General features: G+C 47.1%; 5 protein-coding genes across 5 annotated transcripts; 2 read left to right on the top strand and 3 right to left on the bottom strand.

Moving 5' to 3' along the window:
* On the bottom strand, positions 1 to 729 carry LOC132073750 (histone H2A-IV). The gene has a single exon (XM_059472978.1). The coding sequence runs from the start codon at positions 663 to 665 to the stop codon at positions 276 to 278; it is 390 nt and encodes a 129-aa protein (XP_059328961.1). The 5' UTR covers positions 666 to 729; the 3' UTR covers positions 1 to 275.
* Positions 730 to 999: 270 nt separating this feature from the next.
* On the top strand, positions 1,000 to 2,108 carry LOC132073760 (histone H2B 8). Its single transcript, XM_059472988.1, has one exon. It carries the CDS (start codon positions 1,041 to 1,043, stop codon positions 1,419 to 1,421), a length of 381 nt encoding a protein of 126 aa, XP_059328971.1. The 5' UTR covers positions 1,000 to 1,040; the 3' UTR covers positions 1,422 to 2,108.
* Positions 2,109 to 11,632: 9,524 nt separating this feature from the next.
* LOC132073771 (histone H4) lies at positions 11,633 to 12,132 on the top strand. The gene has a single exon (XM_059472999.1). It carries the CDS (start codon positions 11,648 to 11,650, stop codon positions 11,957 to 11,959), a length of 312 nt encoding a protein of 103 aa, XP_059328982.1. The 5' UTR covers positions 11,633 to 11,647; the 3' UTR covers positions 11,960 to 12,132.
* Positions 12,133 to 12,234: 102 nt separating this feature from the next.
* Positions 12,235 to 12,637, bottom strand: LOC132073132 (histone H2B 7). The gene has a single exon (XM_059471920.1). The coding sequence runs from the start codon at positions 12,613 to 12,615 to the stop codon at positions 12,235 to 12,237; it is 381 nt and encodes a 126-aa protein (XP_059327903.1). The 5' UTR covers positions 12,616 to 12,637.
* Positions 12,638 to 13,017: 380 nt separating this feature from the next.
* On the bottom strand, positions 13,018 to 13,398 carry LOC132073133 (histone H4). Its single transcript, XM_059471921.1, has one exon. It carries the CDS (start codon positions 13,391 to 13,393, stop codon positions 13,082 to 13,084), a length of 312 nt encoding a protein of 103 aa, XP_059327904.1. The 5' UTR covers positions 13,394 to 13,398; the 3' UTR covers positions 13,018 to 13,081.
* Between the last annotated feature and the right edge of the window lie 1,087 nt (positions 13,399 to 14,485).

Raw genomic sequence — 14,485 nt, 5'->3', positions numbered from 1 at the left:
ACCGCTGCCTTTTATTGATTTTTTTTTTTTTTTTCAAAAAGGTTACTGATGCACGCTTACATAAGTAACTTCTAGGATAAAGAAAAAAGGGAGGAAGCTACAGAACACCAAGGCAGAGCCTAGAGATACATAACATTATAGACACCGCCTCTTAAGAATTCAAGTTTTCCGGTATATTAATACAGCATGTATTCCTGGGGTCAAGCGTTCCTGCTCTTTCTAGGAAGACGTGGGTGGCTCTGAAAAGAGCCTTTGGGTTGTTAGTCAGACGAGAATTACTTGGCTTTCGCCTTGTGGCTGTCGGTCTTCTTGGGCAGCAGCACGGCCTGGATGTTGGGCAGCACGCCGCCCTGCGCGATCGTCACCTTGCCCAGCAGCTTGTTGAGCTCCTCGTCGTTGCGGATGGCGAGCTGCAGGTGGCGGGGGATGATGCGCGTCTTCTTGTTGTCGCGGGCCGCGTTGCCCGCCAGCTCCAGGATCTCGGCCGTCAGGTACTCCAGCACGGCCGCCAGGTACACCGGCGCGCCCGCGCCCACGCGCTCCGCGTAGTTGCCCTTGCGCAGCAGCCGGTGCACGCGGCCCACGGGGAACTGCAGCCCGGCCCGCGACGAGCGCGACTTGGCCTTGGCCCGCGCCTTGCCGCCCTGCTTCCCGCGACCCGACATGGCTCACGGAGCTGGATTAAAAAAAAAAAGCCGAGTACGCGGAAAAACTGCGCGACAGGAGTAAAAAAAAAACGCCGCGAAAATGAGTAAAGGCACTAAAAGCTTTAGCGCTGCCTTTTTATACCTTCCTGTTGAGGCTGGCTTGGGCTTCTGATTGGAGGAGAGAGGGATTGTGAATTTAGCCAATGGGAATGAAGATAAGAAAGTCAACCAATGGAAGATCCAATGTATTTGACGTCACTGAGCTCGGAGCTGTCCAATAGCGAAGGACAGTGTTGAGTCATCTCATTTGCATACCGTCTCTATAAATAAGGGTGGCTCCGGTTTCGTACCTACGTCGTTCCTGCGGTAGCCAGGTGTAGACAGACCCGTAAAATGCCGGAACCAGCCAAATCCGCTCCTGCTCCTAAGAAAGGCTCCAAGAAAGCCGTCACCAAGACTCAAAAGAAAGGTGACAAGAAGCGTAGAAAGACTAGGAAAGAGAGCTACTCTATCTACGTGTACAAGGTGCTGAAGCAGGTGCACCCCGACACGGGCATCTCGTCCAAGGCCATGGGCATCATGAACTCCTTCGTCAACGACATCTTCGAGCGCATCGCGGGCGAGGCCTCGCGCCTGGCGCACTACAACAAGCGCTCCACCATCACCTCGCGGGAGATCCAGACGGCCGTGCGCCTGCTGCTGCCCGGCGAGCTGGCCAAGCACGCCGTGTCCGAGGGCACCAAGGCCGTCACCAAGTACACCAGCTCCAAGTAGGGCGCCTCGGACCGTCAATTTTAACCCAAAGGCTCTTTTCAGAGCCACCCATATATTCAGTAAAAGAGTCGATCACAGTTTTTTATCGGTGAGTGGTGCTTGTACTGTTTTAGTTACTGGGTTAGAACACGCTGTCAGAAGATGAGGGAAAAATGTTTATCCTGTTCAGGTATCTAGAAAGATTTGGGTCCTCTTGTCTGTTCTGTTCTGTCAGTTGGCCCCGCAGGTCTATAAAAAGCATGTTAAGCCCCTAAAGAGTTTTAAAGCCATTAAAGCTTTCTGTCTTAATTTCAGACTATTTATTCGTACTAGTTATTCACAAAGACAGTTTGTTGTCCCCTTTAAATACGAGATGTCATTCTGGAGTGACTTGGCCATAAACCAAAGGGGCTTGTTTACCGGGAAACTAGGGATTAACCTGTAATGATTTAAAGACGATATTTAACGAAACAAATAGTGACAGGCAATGCAGGTGCATTATGGTATAGAGAACAGCATAATTTTATTAGTCCTAGAGATTTCATAAGGAAGTGGTGTACTTTAATAATGTCGAAGACATTAGTAAAATACACCACCGTGCAGTGGAAATACGGCAGAATTAAGAAATGCGCAAGTGACAACACAATAGGAAATCAGAAGTAAATATAAGAGACTTGGGGGAAAGAAAAAAAAAAAAAGAACAGAAAAGCGAGGATGAGCGCTTTAACGAACCTCAGGTAGCTCGGGATGCGCAGGGAAGGCTGCATTTGGGTAAACGCCTTTTAAAAGAGGCTTAAATCTAGGATGTCCCGGGCAGAGGCTGCGAGAAACCCACGGCAGAGACAGAGTAAAAACTCCACGTCTGCTGCGGGCTGCAGCTGTGCGAGTGTTCCGGGCGGCCGCCAGTGGCGCTCGGCAGGGCGGAGCTGAGGGATGAGAGAGGAGGGAGCGCGGCCGCTCCGGGCAGGGAGGGGGGGGGGGCGGGGGAGGGCGGGGAGCGGCGGCGATGGCGGCTCCCGCCTGCCCCCCCCCTTCACCCCCCACGGCCCGCACCGCGCGGGATTTTCAAACTCGGCCCTTGTCCAATGGCAGCCCGGCTCTGCGCGCTGGCCAATCACAGCGCGCTGCTGCCCATAAATAGCGGCCCCAGTGGCCGCTGCCGGCTCAGTGTCCATTCCCTGCACGGCTCGGGATCCTCGGCGGGCAGCGATGGCGCGCACGAAGCAGACGGCGCGGAAGTCGACGGGCGGCAAGGCGCCCCGCAAGCAGCTGGCCACCAAGGCTGCCCGCAAGAGCGCGCCTGCCACGGGCGGCGTCAAGAAGCCGCACCGCTACCGGCCCGGCACGGTGGCGCTGCGCGAGATCCGGCGCTACCAGAAGTCCACGGAGCTGCTGATCCGCAAGCTGCCCTTCCAGCGCCTGGTGCGCGAGATCGCGCAGGACTTCAAGACCGACCTGCGCTTCCAGAGCTCGGCCGTCATGGCGCTGCAGGAGGCCAGCGAGGCCTACCTGGTGGGGCTCTTCGAGGACACCAACCTGTGCGCCATCCACGCCAAGCGCGTCACCATCATGCCCAAGGACATCCAGCTGGCCCGCCGCATCCGCGGAGAGCGCGCCTGAGCTGTCGGCAGACGGAAGTTTCAGACCATCGAAAACCCAAAGGCTCTTTTAAGAGCCACCACAATGTCATTAAGGAGCTGTAAAATCCTAATTATGTGTAAGAAGTGATGTTTTTGGGGTGGCTTATAGTCGAGAGGATCTTGCGCGTCAAGTAAGTACAAAATTACGCATAAACTGTATTTTATAGGAGTCAGGTCTTGAGTTTTGCAAAACTGTTGTGCAGTTAATTCTTTTAAAGTGATTTTGATAAGTCAAATTTTCTTTTAGGGTTGAAAACTGGTCTCCATTTTTTATCTCACGTCATTTTGGTTGTAGGAAACAGCTTTCACTGTTCTCCAAGGGAAGCTATCTACTTAAAAGATAAGTGGGTTTTATCTGTTAGCATGTCTTGATATAATTTATTTGAATTCGCAAAGGGAAGTTCTGTAGAATCGTGCTCCCCTGGCTGGAGAAGTTTAATGCACTCTAAATTTCTCCTGTGTGTTGCCGATGCGCTGCCTCTCTGTCCCTCATTTAACCTCACCGTTTTTCAGCATCAATATTTCAATATCGTATCTTGTATCTCGCCGTCCCGTCCCCCCCTTTTTTTTTTTTATTGTTTTGTTTTTGGGAGGGCCTGTGGCACTCACTTTGTTTCTGAGAGCGCAAGAACTCCTTTCCCGCCCTCCCTGGAAGGATTCTCCATCGGTGCTTTCCTCAGTGCTCTATCGCTCCTGGTCGTGAGCGACGTCCCGCGGGCATTTCCAGCCCATTTCAAGTGCTGCAATTTATTCCCGAGATAAAATATTTCCAAAAGCGGTGGAGGGGCGGGTGGACTCCAAGGTGGAGGCAAGGATGTTTTCAGAGTCCTTTTCCCGAGCCGTGTGCGTACTCCTTGCTGGAGTCTCGTCGAGGACCACACGTGTGACATCTTTAATGGATGGTTGGGGATTTTTGGCTGCATCAATCTTCTCTGTCGTTATCGAGGCTCCCAAAAAGGTTTCTTGAAGTTACCGCAGGCCGAGTGTTTTCCAAGAAGCATCTGTGCTTGAAAACTTAGCAAGTCTAGAATAATTTCTAAATGGAGGCTCTTCCCCATTCGTCGTGTTCAGTGATTTTTGTGAACCTACCCAGAAAACGGATTTCTCCCTGACTGTAAATTCACTCACACACACACCCCTGCTCTCCTAGTCATTAGATGTGTAGTTGCCTGAAAAATGTACATTTCTAAAATTATTTCGGACTTTCTGGTCCCTTTACATATATATATATTAATGCTACAGGTAGATTTAGGTAATCTGGGGAGCCTGCTGTTCCACTGAATTACTGGAAATTATGTTCCTCTGGTTTTTCGGTGCTGCAAATGAGTACCGGTGGCTTTAAGAAGCTTAAACACAGCCTTCATTCAAACCAGGAAACAAGGAGCCGCTGAGAAATGCTTAGAGGAAATATTTCTCCCAGAAAGCCTAAGATTGCAAGGTTCAGTTTAGTCTTAATTGCTGATAAAACCTTCATTTTAGGAATATTTCCTTCTCTCCGTGAGAAACTTGGACTCTGCAGCAAAATCCGACCAATCAAGAGCCTCGACACCATTTTCTTTCCCCTGTTTTTCTCGCTTTCAGCCATTTTCTGTTTCTGAGCCTCGGAGGGTTAAAAGGGAGGGGGGGAGGCGTGGGGAGCCGGGCTTTGGGAATTCAGAAGTCTCTGCTGAGATTTATTCATCCATCCCCCCAGATTTGTTCATTGCATATGACTGGTGTTTTTCCAAACAGATTTTTGTATTTCTGCAGATTGCTAGTGGGACTGCAGAAATGAGATGTAGTGAAAGCTAACTCATTTCATTTTCTGATGCGGCCAAAGACATGTTTACCTGGACCTGTTTGCATATGCTTATAGGAAAAATAAATATTAAATCAAGTAAAATCGCTTTTTCTAGCGGTTTGTTTAGAAGAGATTTGATATCTTATAGAAGCTATTGGTCAGACTAGTTACATTTCAGAAAAATGTAGCATCAGAATTAATGGGTTTTTTGGTTTGGGATGAGAGAGGAGGTTTGGGTTTGTGGTTTGTTTTTGGTTTTTTGGGTTTTTTTGCATGTTGAAGAAACAAATTATATTTAAGCAGTGAGACAGGGAGACAGGTTTTATTTGCCTTCATCTCTCTTTTCCTCTTGTCTTTTGAAGACCTCAAACTGTTTTACTAAATTAAGTATTTGGATTAATTCAGAGAGAGTTGCATGCTCGAATGGTAAAAAAAGAAAAACACTTAACACTTCATCAGCTGAGAAAGAAAGATGTGCAGTGCTCTTTATTTTCTCAGGTCTTATATAAACCATAAATTATAATGCCTGAGCCTGAAGTAGTTTTGGGGTGTAATGCACAGCAAATGGGTGTCAGGCAGACACAGGTGATGTGGTGCAAGATTCCCTAAGTCCAAGCGGGAATAAACGTGGAGGTTCCTCTGGTGCCAGCAAGGTTCAGCTGCATTTTTTTGCTTTTTGCAGGGGAGCCTGAGATAAAAGAATGCTGCCAAGGCAAAGCTGGATGTGAGCAAGAGCTCTGTGCTGAGCAGCTGAGGATGGGCTTGAGAGCTGCTGTTGGTAATTAAGGTGCATTTGCAGGTGATTTTAGATGCTCAGCAAGATACTTGGCTAGGACTGTTCCTGGCCCTTTATCATCCTCCATGGATGAACTCGCTCAAATTAAAATCATGGCCTGGAAGAATGTTCTTATCAGCCCAACAGGTAAAACAGAGCATCACTACTGACATTCTGCTGAAATTCTTCATTTCATCCAAATATATAAAAGGTCTGATGACAGCATCTTTCTAGAACAAAAAAAAAAAAAAAAAAAAAGAAATTGAATCAGTCCTACTTGACAGCTATTAGCTTCTGAAAAAATCTGAACAGATAAATATCCATATGAAAGCAAGGTTCTCATTTGAATTAACTATTTTAGTGTAAGTATTTTGTAAAGGTGCTTTCCATGCAGGCCAGCATGCAAAGATAGGTCTAAACATGTTTCAATCTGCAAGTCCCTCTTGAGGGCTTCTTCACCATCTGAATCACCTGTTCATTCCACCAAATTCAGGTTTGAACTTGGCCAACCACACCTCTCCTACAGGCCTGGCCATCACTGCTCTGCTCTCTCCTCTCCTCTCCTCTCCTCTCCTCTCCTCTCCTCTCCTCTCCTCTCCTCTCCTCTCCTCTCCTCTCCTCTCCTCTCCTCTCCTCTCCTCTCTTTCAGGTCACATTCTACCTTCAGCCTGGGCCCCAGCACGTGTCAGATTGTAGATGTGCAAACAACATGGTCACAACACTATCCACATTTATAAAAAAATTATATTATATATTAGAAAGCACTTTGTCAGCTACTCCCATGATGGCATTAATTACACTGGCCACAATAACAGGGTCTGACCCTAGGATCCTGCTGATTAATGCCCTTGTCCTAGTGAATGTTTCCAATTTGTGTTTCATTGGTTCTCAGGTTTCAGCTTGAGTTGGGTGTCTCTGAAGGGTGACCACTACACCAAAAATTAAACTTTAATCCCACACAGGGCACCCAGCACTCAATTCCCAAGTCCATCACTTGTTTCTGGTCAGTTGTCTGTTTTGTTTTAGGAGTTGTGAGGTGGTTTTTTGTTTTGTTTTGGGTTGGGGTTTTTTTTGGGTTTGTGTTTTTTTGGGTTTTTTGTGGTTGTTTTTTTTTTTTTTTTTTTTTTTTTTGTTTTGGGTTTTGTTTGGGTTTTGTTTTTTTTTTTGTTTTTGTTTTTTATTTTTTTTGGTTGGTTGGTTGGTTTTGGGTTTTTTTTTGTTTTTTTCTGTGTTTTTTTTTATCTGACATTGCCTCAATTCTTGTAGTTGTTTCTTGGTCTTCCCCTACCTTTTTGATTCTGCTTTGGTTACTGTAGCACCATTAGCTTTTAACAAAACCTTTTATTTTGATCAGCTCTTGTGGCCTAATGCTACAACCACTCCAGCCACTAATGCTAAACTACTTAATACATCATGAGAATATGCAGAATGCAGTTAATGGAAGTTTCCTGTAACACAAGATGGAAAGCTCTGTTCTCAGTGAAGCTGTTATGGCAATACCAGGGTTTAGTAATAAAAAGAAAACAAACTAAAGGAACACTAATGTATCAAACCAATGCAAACTGAGTTTGAATTAAACCCATTTGTACATAAAACAGGGTAAGCCCATCTGGCTGGAGGCCTTAGCCCAAGTCTGTGATGAGTGATAGGGATCAGAGAAACAAATCCTGCAGCTCCAGGGACACTGGGGTGGCAAAGGACATGCCCCAACCTTGCTCACTCCATACTGCTGTCATCTGTGCCAGCCGTGGTGCCCTGCACCTCAGTCTAAAGGTGCTTTTTGGTCTGGCTCCAGGTTCAAAGAGCCCCTAAGTCCAGAGCCCCAGGGGCAGTGGTGCCACCCAAGCCATGCCAGGGTGAACCTGGCACTGCCCCAGCCCTGCTTTCGCCACCCCTTTCTCTTCCTGGGCACTCCAGCCTCAGCCCGAGCCTGCTCTGAGGGTGACGTGTCAGAGTCACAAACCCACTCCTGCAGGGACACTGGCGTGGCAAAGGACATGACAAGGGCAGCGTGGCCCTGCCCCAACACTGCTCCCTCCTCACCTCTCTCATCTGGGTCACCTCTGGCGCTTTATCCAGTGCTTTACATGGAATGACAAAGTTCAGTTCCATATCTGGTTCCCCATCCTTCGTGTTCTTTTACCCTTAAGCACTGTGAGGTTTTAGTCCATTAACATGAAGATGCTTTTTTAATTATCAGTTTGTCTTTACACATCAGCCAAGTCTGTGCCCTGCTGTGCTGTCATCTGTTCTCATGAGGGGGTTAAATGTAGTTAAGATATTAAAAAAAATTTGTTATATATCCTCTATGTCCTTAATGCTTCTCTCTATACACTTTGTTCTTGCTCATCACTCTGTTTCTGAAGATCTAGTGCCAGGAGTATTTGATGTATTTATGGGTATTCCCTTTCCCTCTGCACATGGATTTTCATTTATTATGCTATTCCAAGCACAGCACTGATCCATCAGGATGGATCTGTGAAGCCACAAAAAATTCTGGCCTGTAAGACCTTCAACTTGTGATGCCATCAGTAGGAAAGTAATTGATCCAGAGGGCACATGACATACTTCTCTGTAAGTGTTCCATATGGTCCCATGGATTTTAGGACAGTGTGCCAATGCTGTAATGAACATACGGATCTAGAGCTGAAGGCATGATGTGAGAGGCTTGACCAAAAACAAAGCACACACGAAAACCAAAAAACACATGAACAGAACAAAACAAAACAAAAAAGTGTTTCTGAGACGCAGCTTTTCAGGAACAACAAAAAGTCAAATGTAAATCTCTGTGTGTGTTAGATGCCAATTCAGTGTGCTGAGGTCTGAATGTTTCCTGAATTAATTCCAACTCCTGATAATAGATGGAAAACAGGTAAGATCTCCATTGCACCAATGTAATGATAAGTGGCACTTCAGAATTTCTGAATGCTTTGCTGCAGTCAGCTAGATCTGTCAAAATCCTTGTCACACTGAGATTGAAACACTTCTAAGCAACAGACAGGGCCAGCTGCAATTCAAGTTAGTTATGTTGTGAAACAGAACATTAAGGATGGTTATCTTCCCCTCCTTTTTCCTAAATGAAGTATGCTGTTGGTTGCTGAAATTAAATGTTATTTCCCTTATTTGGGCCAGTTTTGAACTTCCCATCAGTTCTTCCAGGCAGACTCATCTGACAGGTTGTTGTGGTTTTGTTTTTCGGGAAAAGGAACATGTTTTGAAAAATTTAAGATCACTACATGGATATGGACTGGTTCACTTCCAGGAGGGATGCATTTAAGAGTCCAAGAGTGGTAAATATACAGACGCCAAAGGAAAATGGAGTGGTTGCCAGCATCTGTCACTCTCAGGCTCCTTTGGTATTCTCAGTGTAGGCCAATATAACACAGAACTATTTCCAGAACAGAAGTGTCACCTCAGCTCTGCATCCAATGCTTGAAAACTGTAACAGAGTCTACAGCAATTCCAGGCCAGTCCTTGCTGGGTTTTGTGGTTGTTTAGGCAGGTGCATGCAGAGTTTGAGTTCACCTCGCAGCAGCACGAGTGCAGCCTACGCTGAAATAAAATGAAAAGTGAGTTCAATACTGATTCCATGATGTGAGGACTGAATTACAATTGTAATGTGTGTGCGTGCATGTGTGCATGCAGTCATTATATGTTTTCAAAGATCTGTAACTGGGATCTTTAAATGGGAATAATTTCTTACCATGCTTATAAAATTCATCTGATTTAAAGGCCCTAAAATGCATGGCAGCAAGACTACATTATAGAGGTATTTCATAACACACAGTATTTTGCAAGCAGCTGTATATGCTGTATTTTAAGAACGCTTTCAAGTAATAAAATTTTATCCTCAAGACTTTAGAGGGTGAGGTTTGTCGGTTTTTGGGGGGTTTGTTGTTTTGGGGTGGTTTTTTTTTTTTTTTAGTTTTTTTATGGGTTTTTTTAAGTGTAACAGGCTGATGTGACAGGAGAGTGTCACACAGGTGCAAATGGATGGGTCACTGCCTTGTGGAAGACTGCAGCTGAAATGTGGGAATCAAACAGAAGGTTGGCTGGCCGTGCTTATCAGGAGGTGACCAAGCAGGAAAGCCAAGAGGGCCTCATGTTAGGGAAGAATGAAAAGCAAATGCACTATGATGCATCCCTAAACGCTGGAGTCGCAATTCCAAACCAAGCAGTTGCCTGAGTTATAGAATAGATTCTATCAGTAAGTTTATGGCTTCATAAAAGAAGGCTGAAGAGCTTTGAACAAAGTTGTCTGGTGCAGAGGGAAATAGAAAAAGAGCTGAAAGATAACCACAGCAAAACAAGCAAGCAAACAAATGAATGAACCCCAGCAAAACCAACCAAATCCAGAAATGTTTCATTATTTTCCTGTGTTTGGAAAAAGTAGTTTGGATAAATCTGTCTTATAAAAGACAGCAGATTCCTTTTTGATCATGTGTCTACTACACTTTTGAGAGGATGAGAGCAGGTAAAGAAAGAAATTTCTTACCCTAAAATGTGTGAGTCATTAATAAGAAAGAATGATCCTAAGGAATGTGACTATTGTTACAGCAGCACATTTTTTCCTTTTCTTTTTCAAAGTTACACAAAATCATTCCAGTGAAAATGTTTTATAATGATAAGAGTTCTCAGAATATGAAGACTAATTGCAAATTAAACCAGAAAAAAACACCGAAACAAAATCCCTAAAAGGTTCTTTGGTAAATTCTTATTTTCATACTTTTAAAAGATTTATTTATTTCTATGTCAATATTCCTCTAGTAACTGTAAAGATTATTCATTATTACCCCAAATCAATAGAAATTTATGAAAAAATGTTGCTATAAAATTAGAAAAAGAAAATGCCAAGTGGCCCTAAATGTTCTTTAATTGTGAAATTGAGTTTAATCTCAATATAAATTAGTTTTATAGCATCTATGTCAGGAAAGAAAATTTATCAGTTTATTCAATCCTGCCTTAATCCAGGAAACTTAGTAGTACTGGAACATTCACCTGTATTTTGGTATTGACTGTAAAATTATGAGTAGCATTCCTATTTTAAATGGTGCATGTTTAGCAAGGGGATAACCCAAATGAGAGAAACTTGAAATTGTCTTTCCATTACAGTGTGGGGCAAGAAGAGGTCTCCTACTTCCCTCGTAAGAAGCATTCCCAGAAAATGTTGTGGCAAGCAATGTCTTCTGCCTTATGGTCTCTTATTTTCTATGCTTTCAGCTTTCCTAGAAATGGTGAAAAATATCCTGCATAGGTAAAGGTATGACAGACAAGATGTATGTGTTAGCACATGTGAGCGCTTTTGTTTCCAGGGAAACAAACAAACAAAGCCCAGTAAAACAAACACAGGCCACAGGACTGTTCACCCTTTAATCCTCACTGAGGAAATTCGATATTACATAAAAAAAAAAAAAAAAAAAAAAAGGAATAAAGGAAAAGTCCTCTAGGCATGACACGGCTTGAGCATTTCCTTCCCCTGCTGTTTTAAACAAAAAGAACTTAGAAAGAAGCTGTAGGTCGCAGAGAACAAGGTTGGCAGAGATTATAAAAATTCTCCCGAGGAAGGTGTCGATGCAGGCACATGCGAACAACCGAAAAATCAAAAAGGAACACTTGAAGCGTCCAAAGCAGGAGCAGAAGCTGGGATGAGCGAGGCGAGAGCAGCGCATGAGAGGCGGGGAGGGAGCGCAGGGCGAGGGCCCGCATTGGCAGGATTTTGCCGCAGACCCGCGGGCAGCGGGGAAGGGAGGCAAAGGGGGCGCCGGAAGAGGGTGCGGCGATCCCGGCTCCTGCTCCGGGCGGAGACTCGGAGCTCCGGGGAGCTGTGACCGCGCGGGGGCACGGCCGGGGCGGGACGGGAGAGCAGCCAAGGGAGGCGAGCGGCGGGAGCGGGAGCGGGAAAGCGCCGCGGTCGCGCCGCGCGAGGGAGGCGGGGCCGGGGAGGAGACCACGCCTTTTCCTGCAGTCCTCAACCAGGTCGGCTCCCGGGTAATAAAGCGGCCCTGAGGGAAGATAACAGAGTGCAGTGCGGTGTTGAGCGGAGCGTGTGACCATGTCTGGCCGGGGCAAGGGCGGCAAGGGGCTCGGCAAGGGCGGCGCCAAGCGCCACCGCAAGGTGCTGCGCGACAACATCCAGGGCATCACCAAGCCGGCCATCCGCCGCCTGGCTCGGCGCGGCGGCGTCAAGCGCATCTCGGGGCTCATCTACGAAGAGACGCGCGGCGTGCTCAAGGTCTTCCTGGAGAACGTCATCCGCGACGCCGTCACCTACACGGAGCACGCCAAGAGGAAAACGGTCACGGCCATGGACGTGGTCTACGCCCTCAAGCGCCAGGGTCGCACTCTCTACGGTTTCGGCGGTTAAACTTAATATAGTTCTAACTCACACTGTTAAAACACCAAAGGCTCTTTTCAGAGCCACACACAAGTTTCACAAATAGAGCTTGTAATTACTTAAGCTAGTAATGCAGAGGATAAGAATTCTGAAAAATTGCGTAATAATTCGAACCTATACTGTTAGTTCTTGAGATTCATAGTACATAATCCACATTTTTAAAAAGTGGTATTTGCAATCACAGCTCTTATAAGGAACGTGTGGTGGCTCTTAAAAGAGCCGTTTGGTTTATAATTTGTATCCTTTTACTTGGAGCTGGTGTACTTGGTGACGGCCTTGGTGCCCTCGGACACGGCGTGCTTGGCCAGCTCGCCGGGCAGCAGCAGGCGCACGGCCGTCTGGATCTCCCGCGAGGTGATGGTGGAGCGCTTGTTGTAGTGCGCCAGGCGCGAGGCCTCGCCCGCGATGCGCTCGAAGATGTCGTTGACGAAAGAATTCATGATACTCATGGCCTTGGACGAGATGCCTGTGTCGGGGTGCACCTGCTTCAGCACCTTGTACACGTAGATGGAGTAGCTCTCTTTCCTTGCCCTCTTGCGCTTCTTGTCGCCCTTCTTCTGCGTCTTGGTCACCGCCTTCTTGGAGCCTTTCTTCGGTGCTGGAGCAGACTTCGCCGGCTCAGGCATCCTTAATGTTTCCTGCCAGGATCTTCCCCGTAACACAACAACATCGAAAATGGCGCCTACCCCCCCTATTTATAACGGCGTTATGCAAATTATAGCATCGTAATTGGTCCATTCCTATTGGAGTAGAAAGTACAACGTAACGTCAGACACTTCCGTCCTGTAACCGCCAGAGCTCAGGCGCCGCTTTTACACAATCGTGCCGCAGTTAGGGTCCTGGGTCTAAAAACAAATAAGCAGCGCGTGATGCAAGCTGCACTGGGTGGACATTCACTAGCGTATTCACCACCAATGACTATAGCCCCATGAGGACTTCTAAATTCTTACCTTTTACAGGTAAGAATTTTTTAATAACCTTATCAACACGTATATAAGGATTAGTAATTAACAGCTCTTATGGTGAAATTGTGTGTGGCTCTTAAAAGAGCCTTTGGTGTTTAAAACAGTGTAAGTTAGAACTATGTTAAGTTTAACCGCCGAAGCCGTAGAGGGTGCGACCCTGGCGCTTGAGGGCGTAGACCACGTCCATGGCCGTGACCGTCTTCCTCTTGGCGTGCTCCGTGTAGGTGACGGCGTCGCGGATGACGTTCTCCAGGAAGACCTTGAGCACGCCGCGCGTCTCTTCGTAGATGAGCCCCGAGATGCGCTTGACGCCGCCGCGCCGAGCCAGGCGGCGGATGGCCGGCTTGGTGATGCCCTGGATGTTGTCGCGCAGCACCTTGCGGTGGCGCTTGGCGCCGCCCTTGCCAAGCCCCTTGCCGCCCTTGCCCCGGCCAGACATCGTCACACTCTCAAAGCAGCAAAGGCAATGAAGGAAGCCAGCCCCCGCGCGGCTCTATATGGGCGGCGGTCCGACCTGGTTGAGGACTGCGCCGGGGCCGGGCCGGGGCGGGCTCTGTGCGCGCCCCTCCCCCCGAGGGCCGGGCCTTTGCCGCCGTCGCTCCCGGCTCGGGCCCGGCCCCGCCCCCGGAGCCCGAACCCTGCGGGGCCCGGAGCGGATCCGGCCGGGCTCTCCCCGTGCCCGCCGCGCTCCGCCCGCCTGCCCGGCCCCGCCCGAGGGCTCTCGGTGCCCGCACGGAGCGGGGCCCCGCCGGCCGCGGGGCTGCGGCACAGCCCGGCCAATGGCGGCGGAACCGCGTCCCGCCCGCGCTGCGCCGCCGCCAGCGAGCTGTGCCCGACAAAGGGCCCGGCCCGGCAGGGGACAGAGCGGTCCCGCTTCTGCGGTAAATGAACCCTTTTCTGCCGAGAGCTCAGAAACGGGAGTAAGATGCTACGCATGTGTTTGCTTGTTTTATTCCCTGTCAGGGCAACCCTTTAAATTTCCACCGTGGTGGAATTTTTTTTTGTATCCCATGTCCTAGACTTCATGATCACATAGCTTTGGTTTTTTTGTGGGTCTGATGTGTTGATGAAGGAGCTGATTTATGCCTCTTGCTGCTATACCTATGACAAAAACCTATACCACACTTCATGTGCTTTTAAAAAGTGGCACGTGGTGGTGATTTTCATGGTCTCACTCTTTACTGAAGCTATTGAACTATTCCTTTCACTGTTTTTTTTTCATTTAATATTACTTTTTGAACACAACCAGTATTTTTTCCTTACTGCTGTCCTACAGCTGCATTCATTTTAATGAGTTCCGTCATCTTAGTTACCTTTAGTATTAATAGTTTTAAATGTTCATTTTTTCTTTTTCTTTTTTTTTTGAAAAATGCATGGTTTGCCTCCTTCCCCTCTTTGCTCTTTTTTTTTTTTTATCTTGGTCTTTTTTAGTACACTTAAATTTTGTTATTGAAATGACACATATATTTAATGTTTCTCCAGGGAGTTACAGGGTCTTCAGATGATAACAACACTCAACAATTTACAAAAC

Source organism: Ammospiza nelsoni, chromosome 5 (genome assembly GCF_027579445.1).
Source record: "Ammospiza nelsoni isolate bAmmNel1 chromosome 5, bAmmNel1.pri, whole genome shotgun sequence".
NCBI classification, from domain to species: domain Eukaryota; kingdom Metazoa; phylum Chordata; class Aves; order Passeriformes; family Passerellidae; genus Ammospiza; species Ammospiza nelsoni.
Note: the sequence above shows the minus strand (reverse complement) of the source record. Positions and strands in the feature narration are given on the sequence as shown.